This window comes from Oncorhynchus masou, chromosome 31 (assembly GCF_036934945.1).
Source record: "Oncorhynchus masou masou isolate Uvic2021 chromosome 31, UVic_Omas_1.1, whole genome shotgun sequence".
Lineage (NCBI taxonomy): Eukaryota > Metazoa > Chordata > Actinopteri > Salmoniformes > Salmonidae > Oncorhynchus > Oncorhynchus masou.
In genome coordinates, this window is record NC_088242.1 from 90,610,862 (window position 1) to 90,636,600 (window position 25,739).

A 25,739-nucleotide genomic window follows, 5' to 3' on the forward strand; every position below is an offset into this window, starting at 1 on the left:
TCAAATCAAACGCTATTGGTCACATACACATGTGTAGCAGATGTTATTGGGGATGTAGCAAAATGCTCGTGTTTCTAGCTCTAACAGTGCAATAAGATTTAACAATACACAACAAACACACAATACACACAAACCTAAAAGTAAAAGAACGGTAATAAGGAATATATAAACATTAGGATAAGCAATGTCGTAGTGGCATAGACAAAATTTCATCAAGCACTTTGATTAAATCATCAGACAAGCTCAGTGCATATAGTTGATTTGATTAAAACAAATACGATGTGTCTATATATGGAAAAAAATTCACATTTAAAAATGTTGACCAATCGATTGGTTGAAAGAACAGACAACTCTTGGTCGACCAATATTTTTTTTAGTTGGGGACAGTAGTATCCACTAATCCAAAGAAAGGATAGGTGGGAAATAGACAGCCCGCCATGCTGCTATGTGGACAACGACTCCCATGGTGAAGGCGGAGAGACGTGCTGACTGCTGATGTATCACCACGCATGCTACGTTGTGTCAAGCATGGTGTGACGCAAATGCGCCTCAACCAATAAAGACGTGTGGTGGTTGTGGCCAGCCTGAACCGACCCCACCCACAGCCAACCTCGTTCTGTGTGCTGCTTTGAAGGGTACATGGGATTTTGATCACTCAGGTGTCATATGAACACACAAGACACAGCAAAATGTGTAGAATTGCAGGAAATTAGCTTTAAAACTGCAAAATGTTCTGTCTGACAATAAGAGGGGGGACAAAATGAAGGAAATTAGATGGGGGGGAGGATTTCGGCAAGGCGATTTTCTTGCCCCCCTTCTATCTTGGGACTGCAAAGCCTGGCACACTTGATAATAATTTCGGTTGCCTATCCTGACATGAAGTTGGTTCTATAGAAAGTATTTGACTCTAGCCACAACATTAAGGAAATTAGAAGGGTGGGGGGATTTCTGCAGGCAAGAAAATATCCTTGCCGAAATCCCCCCCCTCCCCCTTCTAGTTTCCTTAATTTTGTTGTGGCAAGAGTCAAATACTTTCTATAGAACAAACTTCACCGAAATTAATAATTAATGTATGTTTGTTATATTAAACATAGGGGAGGGAGTAAAATGTAGGCAAGCAATAAACATTTCAGAACAACTACTAGTCGAATAAGACATGGGAGAGATGACGAATTTTGGCCAAGATGTTTTATTTATAGACTAATACACTTGCAACAAATAGCCAAACCGAAAACTGCAGACATTACTAGTGCCTCCCCCGCGACCAAACCGCAATAAAAAAAAATGAAACACAGCCTAACGTGATCATTGACAGCTGCCTTGAAGGACATAAATAAAACATGTTTTCTGCTACTAAGATCAGTGGAGTGAATAGTAGAAATCTCAACTAGCAAGCAAGTCGCACGCGAAGGGGGGGATTCTGGCAGGTGGGAGATTTTTGGCACAACACCGGAACCTATTTGGCCGGATCCGGTAACTCTCCTGTAATGACAAATCATGTTCACTTTAAAAAAAATAAAGATTCTAATACACGTGATCAAAGTTCATGCGAGTTGCCTCTTAGTTATTTATCCTGCCCCACAAAAAAAAGCGTAATGTGAAAAAGTAGATTTTCAGCCCGGGCCTAATATTCTAAGAGTTGATTTGGGTTGGGCCGGCCCGGGTTTATGGTTTGCGCAATGTCGCAACCTAAAATTGAGACTAACGCGTGGCGATAATATGTATCACATCACTTTCTGTGATCTCTTTCTCGAGCCTGCAACTCTCATCCCTCCAACGATGTATTTCATTATATAATCATAGCCACGCGATGTAAATACATTTTACAAAGTTATAGAATTACTGCTCTGTTCAGAAATAAATGAATCATTCAGAATATGCTATTACACTATGAGAAGACCTATAATCTAGCGACAGAGCTGTGAATTGTAGCCTAATAACAAGGAATAGCCTGCAGTCGCGAACATGCGGTAAATTTGTCAGTGAAAAAACAGCATGCAGACAAAACAGGCCTTTCGCAATATTTCAAATACAATCAAGGAAAAACACAGATTGGAAAGCAAATGGCTCCTTGTGAAAATAAATGACTCAATGCTGTAGGCTACCAACATATTTGATCAACTTCCAAATATTGTTTTACGAGAGAGAGATAGGCTTTTGGCACGAGCGCATCAGGTGCGCTGCGCATCATTGAGTCAGTCATTGAAACTTGAAAGCCTTTTTAGTAGCATACAATATGTCCCCACACACCTAGGCCTAGGCTATTGATGGATTCAAGGCAAGGTCGTTTATATTGATCTCAGATTGTCCGTGTCAAATTAGCCTGCCATTTCGATCATTTGTGCGGTATTAAAAGTAGTCTTCCAAAGTCCCCTGTTATGTAAAAAAAGATGTATTTTCATTTTACTATGCAAGTGAGTTAAGAATTTTTTTTTATTTACAAAAACGGCCTATCCCGTTAAACTGCGCTTGGGCAATTATGCGTCGCCCTTTGGGACCCCCATTCACGGTCGGATGTGATACAGCCTGGATTCGAACCAGTGACGCCTCTTGCATTGAGATGCAGTGCCTTAGACCGCTGCGCCACTTGGTCTAAGACTTTGAAATGCATGAAATGCGTTTATAAAAAGCCAAACATTTCCCGGACCCTAGGCTACTAAATATGTTCCCCATGTGTGCACCTTCTATAAGTGGCTCTTGTCTACTGCTCTATGCCACTACGCAAATGTGATGATATGCATGCAATGCTTTATTATAAAGGGGATTTTCTTTCTCATGCGTTCAGGTTGTTTAGAACTCCCAGGTCACCCCACTCTCGCGCTCACCTTTTGTTCCATTACCTCCCGATTTACAAATGAAGCACTGATAACTGCACGTCATGACACGCATGTGTACAAAACATCTTTCAATAAAGGTTTGAGCTGTCTCCTGACATGTGTAGGCATACGCTATAACTCATAAAAACAACACACAGCCTATAGTATTGGCTAGCCTACTTGCCTGTATCAAAACTGTCTCTTGTCTATTTGAACTACAATTGTCCTAGAGTGACAACCAAACCATCTAATTGTATGTGATAAACAATCCATACCGGAAAATATATTCGATTTTGAACGGAAACAGTCAGAGGGCTGTTATTGAAAGCGCATTCTCTGCCGGGCTTAGGCGGTCACAAGACTTGAACATCCATGTACAAAAACATCCGCACGGCAATTAGCCGACACAGGTCAGTTTCTAGCCCATAGGCCACTGAGAAACACTTCGGCCTTCAACAGGCCTCGCAACTTTGGCAACTTAGTTCACATTCAGTTGCGCGCATTGGATAACCAACCTTTCCCCAAATGGAAACCTCCGCATTACTCTCGCCTATCCAAATTCGACATTGGAACATTGTTTTTCCTTAACAGGTATAAGGAGCAAAGTGGTATTATTATCCCACATTCAGTGATGGTTTTAGACGTAACGGATGGTTGAGGTTGCAAGGAGGGGCACATGCCAAACGGAGCGAACAGCAGTGGAAGAAATTAAACCAAAGATGTCAACAGTTGCCTACCACCCACTCGAAATCGATTGTATTACCTTCAAGAAGCTCGCTGAACGTATAAAACGGGACACATGATTTCAAGACTCAGAAGACTTGTTGCAGACAACGGAATCTTCTGCTAAAAAGCAAAACAACCGACAACGTCTATAGAGATTTGACACAGACAACTCGCGTCCACTTTTTAGGACATAAGCTTCATTTAATACATTAAAGTAAGTTGTAGTTTTTTTCCAAGTACATTTTTAGATTATATGTCTATGTCCATGTTATTGTCATCTGCTTTGTAGAGATAAAACGTAGCCTACTGTCATCAACACTTGAAAGTTACTATACATCAAAGCAAATGTTCTCATACATGCTTGGATTGAAATGAAGTCAAGACACCTTGTTCTATTGCTGTGTTATATTCGATAAATATATCAGCATTGCTGTAGCTTTGTATAGTAGTATGTTAAACATAATGTGAGGCATTGCCAGTTGTTTTGTTGGCAACATTCCCTCTAAATTTGATCGTTTTAAGTAAAAATATCTTACTCAGAGTTGCATTTGTTACCCTGTTTCGTGTCAATTAGATTGTTTGTTCACTTGTGTGCTTCATTTAATAAGCTACTTCACACTGTTCCCATCACATTCATTTGATACCCATATTTTGGGGGGTGATAGAAAGTCACTTTGCACATACATCATTTGTTTCTTTCCAACACTGTGTCTAACTTGATTTGTGTTTGCCCAGCTAGAATAGCCATGCAGGCAGTGAGGAAATGCCACATACTGTCCAGTTTATTCCTTCTGCTGATCAGCTCGGGCCAATGCATGGACAGCAAGGAGGTGAGGCAGAAAGAGAGAAGGATCCTGCTGGACCATGTCTTACAGGTTAACGGAGACAGCCAACGGGGGGACAAGCCTTCAGTCTCCAGTCGCTATAACAGTGGCCTCTTCCCCGCAGCCCAAGACATGAAGTTCTCCTCTGGAGAAAAGCCTTTATATGTTCCTAGGCTGGATAACAGCAAACCCATAGGTAAGCTGATAAGATTTATTTTTAGGCCATGATGAAACTGTAATCCCTATTTTACTAGGGCTTGACCAGGGCTTGACAGCTGCTGTTGGTCTGTATCATTACTACTATAGCCTTTTGTACATGCTTCCATGTACGAAATGTCACACTTTGTGATTTCAGGAGGTGAGAGCTGCCAAGATGTTAGTTAAAAAAGCTATAAATTATTACTATGTTATAAACAGAACCAAAAAAATCTGAGTATAAATGCAATCGATGCAAGTACGCTTCACTGTTTGGGGGTGAGATAATATCAGCAACAATTGGGGTAATGAACTCTATTTCAATCACTGGTGTGATAGTGTGTAAAGTGGGGATCTATATTCCAATTACAGCACACCATTGGCACCCTGAAAAATCCACAATCAACCAACTCACATGACTAGTGAGGTATCATTGCGTCGTGAAAATATTATCAATGGCTGACCATCATCAACTAAGATGCCAAGGGGGCGGAGCATCATTAACATACTAAACTTGTGAATGATTCATTCAATTCAGGATACATTGCTGAATGATCAGCCTCCTCTAGCGCCATGACCAGCCAATGGCGAGCGTCATAGGAACGCATCACAGGTGACGTGGGCCCCAGGACACTCACGTGGTACACAGTTTAGTCAGCCATGAACACGTAGCCATTTCTACCAATTCAAATCAAAGTTTATTTGTCACGTGCGCCTATAGTGAAATGCTTACTTACAGGCTCTAACCAATAGTGCAAAAAAGTTATTTTGTGAACAATAGGTAAGTAAAGAAATTAAACAACAGTAAAAAGACAGTGAAAAATAACAGTAGCGAGGCTATAAAAGTAGCGAGGTTACATACAGACACCGGTTGGTCGGGCTTATTGAGGTTGTATGTACATGAATGTATAGTTAAAGTGACTATGCATATATGAAAAACAGAGTAGCAGTAGCGTAAAGAGGGGTTGGCGGGTGGTGGGTGGGACACATTGCAGATAGCCCAGTTAGCCAATATGCGGGAGCACTGGTTGGTCGGGCCAATTGAGGTAGTATATACATGAATGTATAGTTAAAGTGACTATGCATATCTGATAAACAGAGAGAAGCAGCAGCTTAAAAGAGGGGTGCAAATATGCAAAAAAAAATGCAAATAGTCCGGGTAACCATTTGGTTACCTGTTCAGGAGTCTTATGGCTTGGGGGTAAACACTGTTGAGAAGCCTTTTTGTCCTAGACTTGGCACTCCGGTACCGCTCTCCATGCGGTAGTAGAGAGAACAGTCTATGACTGGGGAGGCTGGGGTCCTTGACCATTTTTAGGGCCTTCCTCTGACACCGCCTGGTGTAGAGGTCCTGGATGGCAGGCAGCTTTGCCCCAGTGATCTACTGGGCCGTGCACACTACCATCTGTAGTAGAGGTCGATCGATTATGATGTTTCAACGCCGATACCGATACCGATTATTGGAGGACGAAAAAAGCCGCTACCGATTAATCGGCCAATTTTTTTTTCTTTTGTAATAATGACAATTACAACAATACTGAATAAACACTTATTTTAACTTAATATAATATATCAATAAAATCCATTTAGCCTCAAGTAAATAATGAAACATGTTCAATTTGGTTTAAATAATGCAAAAACAAAGTGTTGGAGAAGAAAGTAAAAGTGCAATATGTGCTATGTAAGAAAGCTAACGTTTCAGTTCCTTGCTCAGAACATGAGGACATATGAAAGCTGGTGGTTCCTTTTAACATGAGTCTTCAATATTCCCAGGTAAGAAGTTTTAGGTTGTAGTTATTATAGGAATTATAGTACTATTTCCCTCTATACCATTTGTATTTCATTAACCTTTGACTATTGGATGTTCTTATAGGCACTTTCGTATTGCCAGTGTAACAGTATAGCTTCCTTCCCTCTCCTCGCTTCTCCCTGGGCTCGAACAAGCAACACAACGACAACAGCCACCATCGAAGCAGCGTTACCCATGCAGAGCAAGGGGAACAACTACTAGAAGGCTCAGAGCAAGGGACGTTTGAAATGCTATTAGCGCGCGCTAACTAGCTAGTCATTTCACTTCGGTTACACCAGCCTCATCTCAGGAGTTGATAGGCTTGAAGTCATTAACAGCGCAATGCTTGACGCACAATGAAGAGCTGCTGGCAAAATGCAAGAAAGTGCTGTTTGAATGAATGTTTACGCGCCTGCTTCTGCCTACCACCGCTCAGTCAGATTATATGCAACGCAGGGCACGCTAGATAATATCTAGTAATATCATCAACCATGTGTAGTTAACTAGTGATTATGATTGATTGTTTTTTATAAGATAAGTTTAATGCTAGCTAGCAACTTACCTTGGCTTACTGCATTCGCGTAAGAGGCAGCCTCCTTGTGGAGTGCAACGAGAGAGAGGCAGGTCGTTATTGCGTTGGACTAGTTAACTGTAAGGTTGCAAGATTGAATCCCCCGAGCTGACAAGGTGAAAATCTGCCGTTCTGCCCCTGAACAAGGCAGTTAACCCACCATTCCAAGGGCATCATTTAAAATAATAATGTGTTCTTTACTGACTTGCCTAGTTAAATAAAGGTATAAAAACAACAACAACAAAAATGTAAATTAAAATACATTTTTTTTAAATCGGCAAATCGGCAACCCAAAAATACCGATTTCCGATTGTTATGAAAACTTGAAATTGGCCCTAATTAATCGGCCATTCCGATTAATCGGTCGACCTCTACTCTGTAGTGCCTTGCGGATGGAGGCCAAGCAATTGCCGTACCAGGCAGTGATGCAACCATTCAGGATGCTCTCGATGTTGCAGCTGTAGAACCTTTTGAGGATCTCAGGACCCATGCCAAATCTTTTTAGTTTCCTGAGGGGGAATAGGCTTTGTCGTGCCCTCTTCACAACTGTCTTAATGTGTTTGGACCATTCTAGTTTGTTTTTGATGTGGACACCAAGGAACTTGAAGCTACCACATTCACTGACTTCATTTCACCTGTGAGATCAAAATACTATACTAATATAAAAGTTTTTATGCTCAAGTGGAACAATTAAATCCATACTATTGCTGTTGGATTTTGGAACCTTGAGTACTTTGAACGCTAATATCTTTTTGTTAGATTAGTAAATGTAGTAATCTTGTCCAATTCCATGACTGGCAAAAGCATGAATTATTGCTTCTGAAAGAAATGTTATCTATGGCTTTGATATATCCTTGAAGTCATTGTCAAGTCAAAGTGAGTATGGCGTTACTGTGCCTTAGTCATTCCATAATAGCATATGTACTGACTGAAACTGAACCATACTAGTCCTTCCTTAATACTCATCTGTACAATGGTACACGTTCCCTCTGACTGTCCATATTACCATCCAACATATTGGTTTTAAAGATGTTCCAACATTTCGGTCAAACGTTGGGTCAAGATTTAGTCAGAGGCTTTATTTGTATTGACCTCCCTCCAATGTTGTCCAGGCAGTGTTTCAGACCAACAGTGTAAGAGGCAGAGAACCATACAGGTCGCTGGCCAGACGGAATGTACCTTTTGAGGAAGTCAAAATGCTGCACATTAGTAAGCAGTGCATGCACCATTCCTTAAGACCCACAGTCACAGAAAAAAAAGAGAAATAGCTCCTGTACACAGTTTCCATTATCTTTGCCAAAGCATAAACTATAGGTATCTCTCTTTTCTTACCACCAACAACCTGAGTTGTTCTGAGATGCTTGTGTATTACCATATTGTTCTATGTACCTGTCCCTACCTGATAAATAGAAGCAGAAGAGTGACACTGAAAGAAATAGACTGACAGAAATATTCAACGTTTATCGTGAGCAGTGCCAGTTGATTTATCGTCAGGATCATGGGGTACTGTATATCTGAAATCTTCTTCTTCAAAGTGATCATGCTAACAAACTGAAAAACACTCCAAACAAACTGTATGATGCATTAGTCAGTCCCTTTGGTGCCTCTGTCAGAACAGTGTTATTCCCTTTATATCAGTGGATAGTCAGCAGTTATGTAGTGGTGAAGAATAGGTGGGTAAATTCGGATTGTCGGTTGCGGAAAAAAAGTAACACTTCCTGTTCTTTCAATGCATTTCTCCACAAAAAAAAAAAAGATGGGTAAACAGTTTTTACGTGCGTTTACCCTCCACTACCACCACTGGTCTCATGACCGATGTACAGACTCCAGCAGCCAAAACAATATTTCTGGATTTGGGGTAATCCAGCCTGCTGGTGTTAGCATTTACCTGCCGTTTTCACACTTACATAACTCACGTCTGATCTAGTCTGGAGCCAGGTTAAGGTTTCAGAACCCTTATTCCCTTTAGATAAGACCCATAGTCTGTTCATCTCTTTATACTGGAGTGATGGGTCGTTGTTTTCCTTAATGCCCAGTGGTATGTCTGAACATCAAACACATTGCCTTGGCTTACTCTAGTCTAGTGGTTTGTAATTGAACCAATCATCTTTTGCAATTTCTGCATCAGAGAGTACTGCTCATTCCTCGGTCCGTTCTGGTAAAATAAGCACCACAGCTAGCGGCACGGAATTATTCTCATGACATTGATAAGTATTATAAATGCTGGGAAATAATCTCCTTATGCCGTTTGCCTGAAATCCGCGTCTGACACCTGTGTGCTTTGCATGTTTGGAGAGTGGATGGGCTTGGCTGAGATACTGAATGTGTACAAGGAGCCTACAAGCCTCTGGCTGAGATACAGAATGTGTACATGGATCCTATAAATCTGTTGGCGTGTCCTCAGTTGTTAGACAATCTGTGAGTTTTGATATAAAAAACATTTATCACATACTTAAGGACTCATAGTTGTTTCCTCCCATCAGCTCTGTTCCAAGAAAAAAAAACATGTTTAGGCAAATTCTCTGATAGCATTTTCTTTACTGCATTGGCACAGGTGAGGCGGGTGTTTGTTGGTATCTACAGTGCCTTGCGAAAGTATTCGGCCCCCTTGAACTTTGCGACCTTTTGCCACATTTCAGGCTTCAAACAAAAAGATAAAAAACTATATTTTTTTTGTGAAGAATCAACAACAAGTGGGACACAATCATGAAGTGGAACGACATTTATTGGATATTTCAAACTTTTTTAACAAATCAAAAACTGAAAAATTGTGCGTGCAAAATTATTCAGCCCCTTTACTTTAAGTGCAGCAAACTCTCTCCAGAAGTTCAGTGAGGATCTCTGATATCTTTTTGTATCCAAATCCGGCTTTAAACTTCTTCACAACAGTATCTCGGACCTGCCTGGTGTGTTCCTTGTTCTTCGTGATGCTCTCTGCGCTTTTAACGGACCTCTGAGACTATCACAGTGCAGGTGCATTTATACGGAGACTTGATTACACACAGGTGGATTGTATTTATCATCATTAGTCATTTAGGTCAACATTGGATCATTCAGAGATCCTCACTGAACTTCTGGAGAGAGTTTGCTGCACTGAAAGTAAAGGGGCTGAATAATTTTGCACGCCCAATTTTTCAGTTTTTGATTTGTTAAAAAAAGTTTGAAATATCCATTAAATGTCGTTCCACTTCATGATTGTGTCCCACTTGTTGTTGATTCTCCACAAAAAAATACAGTTTTATATCTTTATGTTTGAAGCCTGAAATGTGTCAAAAGGTCGCAAAGTTCAAGGAGGCCGAATACTTTCGCAAGGCACTGTACATGCTCTAGGTAACTTTGTAACATTTACACACATTTATCTATTTCCAAAGGGTTATCTTAAAGCTGTAATCCGTAAAGGGGAAACAGTGCCAATGTTCGCCCCAGTGCCTTTGTCATTGTTTTTGTTTTGTTGATGAAATGGAGGAGAGGAGCGCAGTACCTATTCTGGTGTTCTATCGCACGTGCCATAATGTCAGAGAGAAAAACATTGTGATTGTTGTTGAGGTAACTTCTTTGTTGTTGAAATATCGTGGGTGTGGCCATTTCACCATTAAGGATTTCATCTTTAATGGTAAGAGGTGTCACTGATTGGTAACTTCTCTTTTTCCTTTTTTTTGTAGATAATGTCCCAAGAGATATAAACCTGAAAGACAAGTTCATAAAGCATTTCACAGGTAAGACAAATGCTATCAAAGAGTATTTAATCAACGTTCAATATTTTCCCCATTTGTTTCGGGATCAATCTCACCTTACATCTGGGACCATGTGTATCAAGCCTCTCCGAGTAGGAGTGCGGATCTAAGATCAGGTCGCCTCTGTCCATGTAATCTTATTCGTTGTGATTTAAGAGGCAAACTGATCCTAAATCAGCACTTCTACTCTGAGACAGTTGATACATTCAGCCCTGCACACATTATATCAGGTATTAAAAAAAATCCATGTAAAACTATTTAATTTGTCAGACGAAGACTCTGCTCTGTGAGCTGAGTCCCGCCTCTTTAATTTCTAATCAAGGAGCATTTTCATTCAACTTTCCAAAGTTCAGCCATGGTGTGACAGTTCAAAGTTATTCCTAGACGAGAACCAAATCCCTAAAACTATGTCACTGCCTGGGATGGACCTCAAAGTTGTACTGGAGAAAGTTGCCATTAAATTAATTTCTGAGGGTAGTAGGGGAGAGAAGGTGAGCACATTACTCTGGCAGAAACAGGCGGGGTAAAGTTGAAGGCAACATAAGGTTAAGCTGATTATTTGTAGCAGGACCTCTGAACAGACTTCAGTAATTGGTGTGAAAATCTGTTATCCAGAAGCTCACTAAAGGCCCAGAAGTACTTAGGTGTGATCATTAAAGAGGCAATCAGATAATGAAAACAATAATAAAGCGAACTCCGCGCCACTGTTTTGCTAAAAAAGCTGAGGAATGGGACTGGAGAAATGTAACCACTGTCAAATCCATAGACTGAGCTATGGATGCAAGAACTGACCATCCATCATAACAACATAGTTTGAACCATGTTTTGAGGCTATATAGAGTTTGTTTACATCTACTTTGTTTACAAAGATATTTTCGGTTCTCATGTAGTGTGACAGTTTAACTAAGTTCCTGAAAGCATTTCTAAGTTATATTCTTCAAGAAACAATGGGTAAATATCATTCATTTATAAGTAAAACAAATGGATGTACTGTACCTACTGCAGATTGTCCGTTTCATTCTAAGTCTGAGTCCTTTTGTGATGTCATATCATGTATTAGTATGGACCAGTAGAACAATGATTCATGAGTCTGATAGTAGCTAGGTTTAGGTTTATTTGAACATTAACAACACCTTCCTAATATTAAGTTGCACCCCTTCCCCCTTTTGCCCTCAGAGCAGCCTTTCATTTGTCAGGTCATGGACTCTACAAGGTGTTGAAAGTGTTCCACAGGGATGCTGGTCCATGTTGAGTCCAATGCTTCCCACAGTTGTGTCAAGTTGGCTGGATGTCCTTTGGAGGGTGGACCATTCATGATACACATTGGAAACTGCTGAGTGTGAAAACCCCATCAGCGGATCAAAGCTACTTAAAATGTTGTTTTGCCCATTCACCTTCTGAATGGCACACATACACAATCCATGTCTCAATTGTCTCAAGGCTTAAAATCCTTCTTTAACCTGTCTCTTCCCATTCATCTACACTGATTGAAGTGGATTTAACAAGTGACATCAATAAGGGATCATAGCTTTCACCTGATTTCAGCTGGTCAGTCTATGTTACGGAAAGAGCAGGTGTTCTTAATGTTTTATATACTCTGTGTATATTTTTATCTTGGTATATACAGTGAGTGAAAAAAGTATTTGATCCCCTGCTGATTTTGTATGTTTGCCCACCGACAAAGAAATGATCAGTCTAATTTTAATGGTAGGTTTATTTGAACAGTGAGAGACAGAATAACAACAAAAAAATCCAGAAAAATGCATGGTGGCAAAACCCTTGTTGGCAATCACAGAGGTCAGATGTTTATTGTAGTTGGCCACCAGGTTTGCACACATCTCAGGAGGGATTTTGTCCCACTCCTCTTTGCAGATCTTCTCCAAGTCATTAATGTTTCGAGGCTGACGTTTGGCAACTCGAACCGTCAGCTCCCTCCACATATTTTCTATGGGATTAAGGTCTGGAGACTGGCTAGGCCACTCCAGGACCTTAATGTGCTTCTTCATGAGCCACTCCTTTGTTGCCTTGGCTGTGTGTTTTGGGTCATTGTCATGCTGGAATACCCATCCACGACCCATTTTCAATGGCCTGGCTGAGGGACGGAGGTTCTCAACCAAGATTTGATGGTCCATGGCACCGTCCATCGTCCCTTTGATGCGGTGAAGTTGTCCTTTCCCCTTAGCAGAAAAACACCCCCAAAGCATAAAGTTTCCACCTCCATGTTTGACGGTGGGGATGGTGTTCTTGGGGTCATAGGCAGCATTCCTCCTCCAAACACGGCGAGTTGAGTTGATGCCAAAGAGCTCCATTTTGGTCTGATCTGACCACAACACTTTCACCCAGTTGTCCTCTGAATCATTCAGATGTTCATTGGCAAACTTCAGACGGGCATGTATATGTGCTTTCTTGAGCAGGGGGACCTTGCAGGCACTGCAGGATTTCAGTCTTTCACGGCATAGTGTGTTACCAATTGTTTTCTTGGTGACTATGGTCCCAGCTGCCTTGAGATCATTGACAAGATCCTCCCGTGTAGTTCTGGGCTGATTCCTCACCGTTCTCATGATCATTGCAACTCCACGAGGTGAGATCTTGCATGAAGCCCCAGGCCGAGGGAGATTGACAGTTCTTTTGTGTTTCTTCCATTTGCGAATATTCACACCAACTGTTGTCACCTTCTCACCAAGCTGCTTGGCGATGGTCTTGTAGCCCATTCCAGCCTTGTGTAGGTCTACAATCTTGTCCCTGACGTTCTTGGAGAACTCTTTGGTCTTGGCCATGGTGGAGAGTTTGGAATCTGATTGATTGATTGCTTCTGTGGACAGGTGTCTTTTATACAGGTAACAAACTGAGATTGGGAGCACTCCCTTTAAGAGTGTGTTCCTAATCTCAGCTCGTTACCTGTATAAAAGACACCTGGGAGCCAGAAATCTTTCTGTTTGAGAAGGGGTCAAATACTTATTTCCCTCATTAAAATGCAAATCAGTTTATAAAATTTCTGACGTGTTTTTTTCTGGATTTTTTGTTGTTGTTATTCTGTCTCTCACTGTTCAAATAAACCTACCATTAAAATTATAGACTGATAATTTCTTTGTCAGTGGGCAAACGTACAAAATCAGCAGGGGATCAAATACTTTTTTCCCCTCACTGTATTCAGTACGATGTCATACAATATAAAACTGAAGTGAAATATATGATCAGCCTAACTATATGGACAGTGCATTATCAATAAGTCATAGCTATGTCATTAAACAACAAATTGGCATACCACAAAATCTATAAATATACATTTCAATGTCTTTGGTAATAGAGTGTCATTTGCATAGTTAGTCATATGCATAGTTGGAGCTCTGCCTTGGTTGGAGCTCTGCCTTGGTTGTAGCTCTGCCTTCGTTGGAGCTCTGCCTTGGTTGGAGCTCTGCCTTGTTTGGAGCTCTGCCTTGGTTGGAGTTATGCCTTGGTTGGAGCTCTGCCTTGTTTGGAGCTCTGCCTTGGTTGGAGTTATGCCTTGGTTGGAGCTCTGCCTTGTTTGGAGCCCTGCCTTAGTAAAGAGTATCTTGACAGCAAGATCATGTTTTGCACCCATGTCCGAAAATATTGTTGCTCTTTTGACGTTGTTGCTAATGTCAAATGGGATCCACTTCAGTTCTGTTGTGGAGATGTTCCAAAGCAGGAAAGGAAATGGAACACATTAACGTTTGTTTTCCGTTTCCTGATAAGAGCTTTTCTTTTAAGCAGGACCAGTCAAGTTCTCATCAGAATGTAGAACACATTTTCATAGACTCTATCACAACACAAGGGATTGTTCAAGACCAGCATGTATGTATACATTTTTAATGTCATAATACTGTGTTCATCTATATTTGTGATCAGTAATCTTGGTTTCTGATAGTCATTTACACCACTTTATTCATTAACTATCCACTCATTTACAACTGTGGTCCCTGACTACATGATGGCAATGATGTTCCTTCCACTGCCAATATTATGCTGTGGGAAAATTTATTTACTGCCAACATTTTGCCCACAACGACTTTCTTTGCCACAGGTCTTACTCTAAGTAAATTAATGACCACAGACAGAAAGCAGACATTCATCAAGGCCATTTGCCTTTGGAAACTTTATTCTATACTGGTCCCAGATCTGTTTGTGCTAGAACCCAAATACTCATTATGAATTAATTGAATGCGTAGGTGGTGTAATACGGTGTCTTGCTCTAACATTAGTCACACTCTCTTTGATGACCTCATATCCACAGTTTTTTTCAATCAACTTCACAATAGAGTCGCTTGTCTTTGAATGGAAGCAATAAGTGGACTCTTGAATCAAATCCCTGTAACAAGTCAGTGTAATACATCATGTGCCATTAAATGACGTAAACATTAATTTAGCAGATGTAATGAACAATCGTGTTGTCGTTGTAGTTTTTATTGGAAAAGGGACCGATGACATCCTACAGCAGGTAGGGAATGTCCTTAGTATGTCCCCAGACAGTATGTCAGTTTCTCAGATGGCTGCCTGAACTGAGGTGTCTAAGCAGTAGCCCTGCCTCCATTGTGGACCAGTGAATTAGAGCATGGACTTTCTCAGTCTTCTTTTTTGTGTTGTCAATAAAGAGAAACACAACCACAACAGCCTTGTACACTACTGAAACTCAGTTTAGTGTACTCTTTATATCAGGCCTCCCTGCTCCCCTGGCCTCCACGGTGGTACTCAGGTACTCAGACCCTTGTTCCCATGGCCTCCAGGGTGGTACTCAGTCCCTTGTTCCCCTGGCATCCAGGGTGGTACTCAGTCCCTTGTTCCCCTGGCCTCCAGGGTGGTACTCAGTCCCTTGTTCCCCTGGCCTCCAGGATGGTACTCAGTCCCTTGTTCCCCTGGCATCCAGGGTGGTACTCAGTCCCTTGTTCCCCTGGCCTCCAGGATGGTACTCAGGCCCCTGTTCCTCTGGCCTCCAGGGTGGTACTCAGTCCCTTGTTCCCATGCCCTCCAGGATGGTACTCAATCCCTTATTCCCCAGGTCTCCAGGGTGGTACTCAGTCCCTTGTTCCCCTGGCCTCCAGGGTGGTACTCAGTCCCTTGTTCCCCTGGCCTCCAGGGTGGTACTCAGTCCCCAGGCCTCCAGGGTGGTACTCAGTCCCCTGTCCCCAGGCCTCCAGGGTGGTACTCAGTCCCCTGTCCCCAGGCCTCCAGGGTGGTCCTCAGTCCCCAGGCCTCCAGGGTGGTACTCAGTCCCCTGTTCCCCAGGCCTCTAGGATGGTACTCAGTCCCCTGTTCCCCAGGCCTCTAGGGTGGTACTCAGTCCCCTGTTCCCCAGGCCTCTAGGGTGGTTCATGCCCCTATTCCCCTGGCCTCTAGGGTGGTACTCAGTCCCCTGTTCCCCTGGCCTCTAGGGTTGTACTCAGTCCCCTGTTCCCTTTGCCTCTAGGGTTGTACTCAGTCCCCTGTTCCCCTGGCCTCTAGGGTTGTACTCAGTCCCCTGTTCCCCTGGCCTCTAGGGTTGTACTCAGTCCCCTGTTCCCCTGGCCTCTAGGGTTGTACTCAGTCCCCTGTTTTCCTGGCCTCCAGGGTGGTACTCAGGCACATGTGGGTCCTGGGCAAGACAATACACTGTGTACACAACACAATGAAATGCTTACTTGCTGGTTCACGACAAAAATAAGAATAGAACAACAAAATGTCATAAAAGAAATGAAAACAGAAGCTCAATGGAGTAAAATTCTAATACAAATGTAGCACTCAACACATCTACAGTACAATATTTACACACTTTGTGTTTGTGTTCAGAACAGCTGAATTAACATACAGTAGAACATTTAAATGGTATTATATACAAATAAATATAAAAGTATTGTGGCCTGGGCTGATATTGTGATTAATGCTGATGCCGTTGGCACACACTTCTATTGCATATGCTGTGGTTTTGATACACACTTCTACTGCATATGCTGTGGGTCTGACCCTGATACACACTTCTACTCTCCTTTCCTGTCCCTCCACTGTATCTGTCTGTACCTGTCAAGTGTTTGAGAGTAATTCATGACGTGCTCATATTTAGTATAGAAAGACAGTTAGAAAATGGGAACAAGAAACAAATAGCGATGAACTGTTTTCTTTATCATTTTACAGACTACAAAAGATGTGCAAGATTGCTAACACGGCTAGCGATGAGTCCACTTTGCTCACAATCGTAGACATTGCATGTGAGTATGAATTATTTTAAGGGGTTAAACTGTCAAAGGGGCACATATGTATAATCAAGCTTTATGTTGATTAGTACACTTGGCCTAACATTGTATGACTCCTTGCTCTAGAGGTAAAGCTACATAGAAATTATTTACAATATTTTATTTCTATTGTGAATAATTAACTGTAAAGATTGACGAGTGGCAATCCTGTAATATTTCCCTATTAACTACGTATTGTACACATGTTGTACAGCTCCACCAGATTATAGCTGTGTTTTCAACCCAGCCATCTTGATTATGTGTGATACCAATCACAGGAAGAGAGAATGATGTTGTTGGTGGGTCAACGCTAGTCTAATTTGTGTCTGTGACATCTGTAAGTAATCTGAAAGAATTTGAAAATAACTCATGTTCACATAATCAGATCCATGTGTCCCCACAGTTTCTGTCCTACATGTTCTGAAATATAATGTTACGAGGCTCTTTTGTTTCGTTCCAACTCTATTCCATCAAAGACAAGATCCTAATGTAATATACAGCACCTTAACAAACGGTCATCAAAATACATTTACGCATGATTATTTACAGTCGAGCTCATTCTTTTGGAAATCTAAAAGATGAGAACAAGTATTTGACGAGCTGAAATCATTTTAAGTCGAATGTCATGTGAAAGTTACATGTCAGCGGTAAGTTAGGGCCTTACATACAGTGCATTTGGAAAGTATTCAGACCCCTTGACTTTTTCCACATTTTGTTACGTTACAGCCTTATTCTAAAGTAGATTTTTTTTTAAACATCATTAATCTACACATAATACCTCATAATGACAAAGCAAAAACATTTTTTTTTTTAATTTTTGCAAATGTATTAAAAATAAAAAACAAAAACCTTATTTACCTAAGTATTCAAACCCTTTGCTATAAGACTCGAATTTGAGCTCTGGTGCATCCTGTTTCCATTGATCATCCTTGAGATGTTTCTACACCCTGATTGGAGTCCACTTGTGGTAAATGAAACTGATGGGACATGATTTGGAAAGGCACAAACCTGTCTAGGTCCCACAGTTGACAGTGCGTGTCAGAGCAAAAACCAAGGTATGATGACGAAGGAATTGTCCGTAGAGCTCCGGGACCTTAACATTTCTGCAGAGTAGAAGGTCCCCCAAGAACACAGTGGCCTCCATCATTCTTAAATGGAAGAAGTTTGGAACCAACAACACTCTTCCTAGAGCTGGCCACATGGCCAAACTGAGCAATTGGGGGCGAAGGGCCTTGGTCAGGGAGGTGACCAAGAACCCGATGGTCACTGACAGAGCTCCAGAGTTCCTCTGTGGAGAGGGGAGAACCTTCCAGAAGGACAACCATCTCTGCAGCACTCCACCCACCAATCGGGCCTTTATGGTAGAGTGGCCAGACGAAAGCCACTCCTCAGTAAAATGTACATGACTGCCCGCTTAGAGTTTGCCAAACGACAACTAAAGGACTATCAAATCATGCGAAACAAGATTATCTGGTTTGATGAAACAAGATGGAACTTGTGGTGTCACGTCAGGAAGGAACCTGGCACGGTGGTGGCATCATCATGCTGTGGGGGTGTTTTTCACCGGCAGGGACTGGGAGACTAGTCAGGATTGAGGGAAAGATGAATGGAAGACATTACAAATAGATCCTTGATGAAAACCTGCTCCAGAGCACTCAATACCTCAGACTGGGGTGATGGTTCACATTCCAACAGGACAACAACCCTAAGTACACATCCAAGACAACACAGGAGTGGCTTTGGCACAAGTCTCTGAATGTCCTTGAGTGGCCCAGCCAGAGCCCTGACTTGAACCCGATCAAACATCTCTGGAGAGACCTGAGAAAAGCTGTGCAGCGACGCTCCCCACCCAACCTCACAGAGTTTGAGAGAATCTGCAGAGAAGAATGAGAGAAACTCCAACTACAGGTGTGCCAGGCTTATAGCGTCCTACCTAAGAAGACTCAAGGCTGTAGTCGCTGCCAAAGGTGCTTCAACAAAGTACTTAGTAAAGGGTCTGAATACTTATGTAAATGTGATATTTCAGTAGTTTTTTTTATACATTTGCAAAAATTTCTAAAAAACGTTTTTTCTTTGTCATTATGGGGTATTGTGTGTAGATTGATGAAAAAAAACATTTAATCCATTTTAAAATAGGCGGTAACGTAGAAAAATGTGGAAAAAGTCACGGGGTCTGAATACTTTTCGAATGCACTGTACGGGCAATGAACATTCTCTTGTATGTAGAAAGTAAAACCTTTAAATGTCAGTAAGCCTTGCACCAGCTTAAGAATGTGAGCAAAACGAAGACCGTTTGGAAGTGCAACCAAGTGTGTTAAGAAGTTGGGTCACACGATGTTAGAATCTCACCGTTTGGTCAGACAATGAAACAGGAAGAACCTGATTGTCTTGATCCTGCTAATTTTGGATACCGTCATCAGTGTTAAGTTGATAACCCTTTGTTACACCTGTCTATTACCTCCACCTGATGAGGCTGACGAGAGCAGAGATGATGATTTCTGGGCCTATTTGTGTTCAGGCTCACTTAGAACTAACTCCATGTCAGTTGATGGCATCTATGGGCCTTCAGATGGTCCAACATGAATGAAGCCTTAGCGAATAGCCTATTACAAGCACAACGTTAGTTGGAGTGTAATTGAAATTCATTTGATTGGAAAATTGAGGGGGCTGGCACATTGACAGTTTTTCAGTCTCTCCAGTCATTATTCTTTTTTACTCTGACAATGTGCTCTAGCCGGAACCATAAAGAGAGGTCTCGCTGCTGCCACTGGAGGGAAGGGACTAAAGAATGACCTAAAAGGGCCTATTAGCTGAATCATTGATTGATTCATTCGGCTCATTAGAAAATAACTCATGAAGTGCCCTTCCTTAGTCCCTAAGGAAATACGAAAGGGCAGCTCCAACCTAATATTAGACAAGAGATTCTGGGGCCTATTTTTCAAACTAACAATGTAAGGAATTCAAAATGACATTTGAAAAATAAACCACTGTGTTTTTGACAATAACATTATGGTAGTTTTTGAATTGTGTTTAATGTTTGAATTTTGCTGTGTGTTTCAGGCTCAAAATTTTGAAAGAGGGAAATATGTTTTGCCCAGGAAGTGCCTTCAATTCACAGCAGTCACATTAACAACATATTATTGTAATTGTTTATAGTATTTTTATTTGTGTTGTTGATACTGTATGTATATGAAAATGCTGGCAGCCTTTATTGGTTTATGAAATAGATTTTCTTTTTATCTTCATGTAACATGTATTTTTAAGAAAACCGTAATTTAATATTGAATACACCAATTTATTGAAATTATATGTATATAATTCATCACAATAATTCAGAAATATACAATTATTTTCTCAAAGTTCTCACCTAATGAAGATATTTTTTTCTCATCATGTCTGAATTAATCTCACTTAATATTATTTGCTCTGTCAATATTACATTCTGAGACGGTCCTACCATGGTCGTAGAGATATTTATTTCACTGTCCTTGTCTCCATTGTATTTAATTTGGCACTTGAATGATTCCAGTCAATGAAAACATGTTGAATGACGACGAATGTAATAATGCACTGCAGTACTTAACAATAAAAAATATTGAAGCACAAAATATTTGCAATTATTATAGAAGAGCGTGATGAGGGAAACATCTCTGAGCTTCTGGTGTTGGGACAGTCAATAGGGAAGCTGTAGGTAGGTATATATCCCAAATATCCCAACACTATTCCCAAAGTAGTACACTACATAGGAAATAGGGTGCCATTTGGGACGTAAACTATAAGCCCATAGACACACACAACTGTTGGGTAGACCACGAGATATTAGAAGTGCAATTATTTAACTCTGACAACTCAGTCAGGACACTTCTGTCTGCACCTCATAACCACTACAAATTTCAAAACAACACACGTTTTAGCAACAACAAAAAATGCAAAATCCTCTCCTCAATGTGTTCGTAAAGGCATAACTGAATTCCCCAATTTCGTGTATCATGTACAGTGGGGAGAACAAGTATTTGATACACTGCTGATTTTGCAGGTTTTCCCACTTACAAAGCATGTAGAGGTCTGTAATTGTTATCATAGATAAACTTCAACTGTGAGAGACGGAATCTAAAACAAAAATCCAGAAAATCACATTGTATGATTTTTAAGTAATTAATTAGCATTTTATTGCATGACATAAGTATTTGATACATCAGAAAAGCAGAACTTAATATTTGGTACAGAAACCTTTGTTTGCAATTACAGAGATCATACGTTTCCTGTAGTTCTTGATCAGGTTTGCACACACTGCAGCAGGGATTTTGGCCCACTCCTCCATTCAGACCTTCTCCAGATCCTTCAGGTTTCGGGGCTGTCGCTGGGCAATACGGACTTTCAGCTCCATCCAAAGGTTTTCTGTTGGGTTCAGGTCTGGAGACTGGTTCGGCCACTCCAGGACCGAGACACTCCTTAGTTGCCCTGGCTGTGTGTTTCGGGTCGTTGTCATGCTGGAAGACCCAGTCACGACCCATCTTCAATGCTCTTACTAAGGGAAGGAGGTTGTTGGCCAGGATCTCGCGATACATTGCCCCATCCATCCTCCCCTCAATACGGTGCAGTCGTCCTGTCCCCTTTGCAGAAAAGCATCCCCAAAAAATTATGTTTCCACCTCCATGCTTCACAGTTGGGATGGTGTTCTTGGAGTTGTACTCATCCTTCTTCTTCCTCCAAACACGGCGAGTGGAGTTTAGACCAAAAGGCTCTATTTTTGTCTCATCAGACCACATGACCTTCTCCCATTCCTCCTCTGGATCATCCAGATGGTCATTGGCTAACTTCAGAGGGGGCTGGACATGCGCTGGCTTGAGCAGGGGGACCTTGCGTGCGCTGCAGGATTTTAATCCATGACTGCGTAGTGTGTTACTAATGGTTTTCTTTGAGACTGTGGTCCCAGCTCTCTTCAGGTCATTGACCAGGTCCTGCCGTGTAGTTCTGGGCTGATCTCTCACCTTCCCCATGATCATTGATGCCCCACGAGGTGAGATCTTGCATGGAGCCCCAGACCGAGAGTGATTGACCGTCATCTTGAACTTCTTCCATTTTCTAATAATTGCTCCAACAGTTATTTCCTTCACACCAAGCTGCCTGCCTATTGTCCTGTAGCCCATCCCATCCCATCTACAATTTTATCCCTGATGTCCTTACACAGCTCTCTGGTCTTGGCCATTGTGGAGAGGTTGGAGTCTGTTTGATTGAGTGTGTGGACAGGTGTCTTTTATACAGGTAACAAGTTCAAACAGGTGCAGTTAATACATGTAATGAGTGGAGAACAGGAGGGCTTCTTAAAGAAAAACTAACAGGTCTGTGAAAGCCGGAATTCTTACTGGTTGGTAGGTGATCAAATACTTATGTCATACAATAAAATGCAAATTACTTAAAAGTCATACAATGTGATTTTCTGGATTTTTGTTTTAGATTCCGTCTCGCACAGTTGAAGTGTACCTATGAAATAAATTACAGACTTCTACATGCTTTGTAAGTTTGTAAATTGGCAGTGTATCAAATACTTGTTCTCCCCACTGTACTTGGTTTCAAAATCGCTGGCAAACTTTTCTGTTAGTCCCTTGAGAACCCAAATTAATTGCAATCTTAGACTGTTGATCAACAAAAAGTGAAGCAATCAAACTCGATAAAGCCAAATGGACCAGAAAAGAGCCTCCTTTCTCTATCCTGTTCTGTTTCATAGCCTGAAACAAAACAATTGATTACATGAACAACAAGCGTTAAATATTGTTAACATATTTTACTTTGAATTGGTGAAGTCCATAGTGCATCCACTGACGTTGTATGCACTAAGATGTATCCACTAAGATGTCTTAATAATTTTAGTGCATGACTGATTTGTTTTCTTGGTCTTTAGGCCAGGATGCAGCTGGCCTTTTCTTGAAGATGCCTTTCACTTTGAGCTGCATGCATCTGGTATTAAACCTCCAGTGACACGGACATCTGGCAGTTACAATAACTTGACATTCACTGAACAAACTTTTACTTTTGGACTCAAATTTGTATATCGTTATGATGGCTCAGAAGTCCCTAAAGTCAGTTATCACAGAATGATGAAACACCCCTCCTTTCAGGTGCATTGTGAACAAATGATGAGTGCTGTTATAACAAGCTCCCGCAGTTGCCTGCTCAGTGCTCAGACATTACAAGAACATTACAAAGAACATTAGTGTTTATTTTTTAGATTTATCCAGGATATGCAGTCTCTCTAGGTCCAATTGTCATTAAAGAACATTGTACAAGAAGGGCAAGCAATAACAAATAAAAGGGATAGAGACTTTCGCAATTGAAGAAAAAACAAACTGAGGCTAAAAAGAAAATAGAATTGTAAAACAATTTGCATATAAATAAATCTGGAAAATTAAGGGACATTACACTCCAAAACAAATTTTACCTCATATTTCCAGTAATTTTATAAATATTTATAGCAAAAATGTTCTTACAAAAAAAACTGCACAAAAAACTGCTATACAAATTCCTATTGCTATCGTCTTGTACAGACATATGCCTGGGAAACAGTGGATTGTTCATTGATAAAAAAACAGATTCATTGAACCCCTCACACATAAGGAAAGACTGGAATGACTGAATCTTAAACACTTACTTGGCCAAAGATTACAACACTACAGTTCTCACCCCAGCATGTCTCTATTGTCCGAAAGGCTATGAAGTATTTAAGATGATCATATAAATAGATATACAGTTCTTCATATAAGAGCTGTAGTGCCACCCACCGGTAAGTTGCGCAGAGCATGCTGGGCAATCTCAAGCTCAGACAAGGCTAGAGACAAGTCAATAGAAAGTTCCAGCTCCTGTGATTTCCTTCAGTTAGCTTTTGTTGTGTTAGCCAAGGCCAGTGTGCATCCTTGCTGATATTTGCCATACCTCTAAGTGCCTTAGCCCATCCATTCTACATACACTGTGCTGTGCTGTGCTGTTTCGTGCCCATACTGTGAATTGTTAGCGTCATTAAACCACCTCGACCTTACCAGCACACGGGAGAAAACACAAAGTTCAAATCTAGCCTAAAGAATACACAGTCCACCGAGACCTCAGTTACACTATAGACTGTTTAAAATGATCTGTAACATCAGCTGAAGAAATCCCATTTTAACCAAAACAAATCAGTAGGCTCTCCTATGAGCAATCTCCCCTTATTTCACCAGATATTAGATATCCAACCTCTCCATCAATGACAGATGTGAAAAGAAGCCGTTCTACCACTTCATCGTGGTTCCACAACAAAGAATGTGTTATACATCATCATGTGATATAGCTCATGTTTCATCACTGCGTTTACACCCCACTCTGAACAGTGGCCTCCACTTCTACAGCTTTGAAAGTAGAGTACAATGCAACACCTGTAACTTAGACCTTTAAGATGTTAACTTTTAATAAATGTGATACTTTTAGGACTACATTTCATTTGAACACAATTCTTATTGTTCTCCAGTGTCATGGTTAGTGAAATATTTACAGGTCCATATAAAAAGGAGATAATTGTTACTGGTCCTTAGGGCTTATAAACCTCCGTCATACCACTGCCTTTCACAAATCATGCCACCCATCACACCATCAATAGGCTTACAAAGTCTTTGGAATGAAGGAGACAAAAACAAACTATGGAAATTATGCTTCCACACAATTTATCATCAATGATCTTTATATGTTTAGATCGTCAATGGCCCTATCGATCATTAAGATCTTTATATGTCTCATCATCACCGTATCATCATCCCCCAGGACATTAACACAGGAGCGGTCTGGTGTTTGTGCCAACACCATAAAAGGATTAGGATGCTATAAATAAGGGGTTGGTCCTTACAGAGGTGCACGGTGGTGGATCCCTTTCTCAGCAAGTGGGTGGGTAGGGACACCAGATCCTAATCCAAGGAGGATATCACTTATCTGGAGACAAACCGCTCAGATTAAGGGAAGAGACAGAAAATGCACTGGGGATGGAGTGTGGGAAGGCCCTAACACAATTATACGCAATTCTAATGAATCCCCCAGAGCTTTCTCTGAGACGCACCGAGATAAATAGAGGCAAAGCCAGGTCATTTCCCCTCTGTCTGAAGTGCCAGAAGCAACGGTCAGCTGAGAGACAGTGCCTGTGTTCCAAATGGCGCCCTATTCCTCATGGGCCGTGGTCAAAACAAGTGCACTATATAGGGAATAGGGTGCAATTTGGGAGGCAGACACCGGGGGGAGCAAGCAGGGCCCAGTATGTTTATGACTCTGCCTTGGAGTCTTTCTGATTCTATTTGCGATGGCTTTCCATTCATTTGGTCTGTATTGGGCCCTCACTAATGGTATTGTCAGTAATGCTATAAAGCTGTAGAATAGGTAAATAGCACCTGAGTCTCCGTGCAGGGACTAATAAAGTCCTCTTCCATTTTCTGTATGAACACTATGGCAATGGTGATACGCAAAGAACAAACTACCACACCATCTTTTCTGTAAGAGATTATGTACGTATAACCCAAAACGTAGCTCCATGTGACTTGTGTTACAAATGATTATTTATTGCAGCAAAAGTAAACACTTTAATCCAATTAAATAATACTTAAGGCTTTGTGTAAACAAACTACCTTTATTTATAGCTAACGCTATATTTATGAAGACGGCTGCACACATTTGTTTCTTATTTGAGATGCCCACACACATTTCTATCATAGGGGACCCCTTGATTCCTTTTGTGTGGTCTAATGATTAATTCATGGCTCTCATATCTCATTCTGTAAATGCACACATCCCAACATGGTGATGACTAATGCATCAAGCATTATCAGTAGAACCTGCAACAAATGTAAAA

The 25,739-nt window shown here is 41.1% G+C and overlaps 1 protein-coding gene across 1 annotated transcript; it reads left to right on the forward strand.

The window, feature by feature from the left end:
* The first annotated feature begins 3,221 nt into the window (after window positions 1-3,221).
* LOC135525339 (protein ALKAL-like) lies at window positions 3,222-20,452 on the forward strand. Its single transcript, XM_064953042.1, has 6 exons — window positions 3,222-3,756; window positions 4,278-4,562; window positions 10,584-10,637; window positions 14,391-14,471; window positions 16,782-16,855; window positions 19,940-20,452. Exons 2-5 carry the CDS (start codon window positions 4,289-4,291, stop codon window positions 16,844-16,846), a joined length of 474 nt encoding a protein of 157 aa, XP_064809114.1. The 5' UTR covers window positions 3,222-3,756; window positions 4,278-4,288; the 3' UTR covers window positions 16,847-16,855; window positions 19,940-20,452.
* Window positions 20,453-25,739: the final 5,287 nt, after the last annotated feature.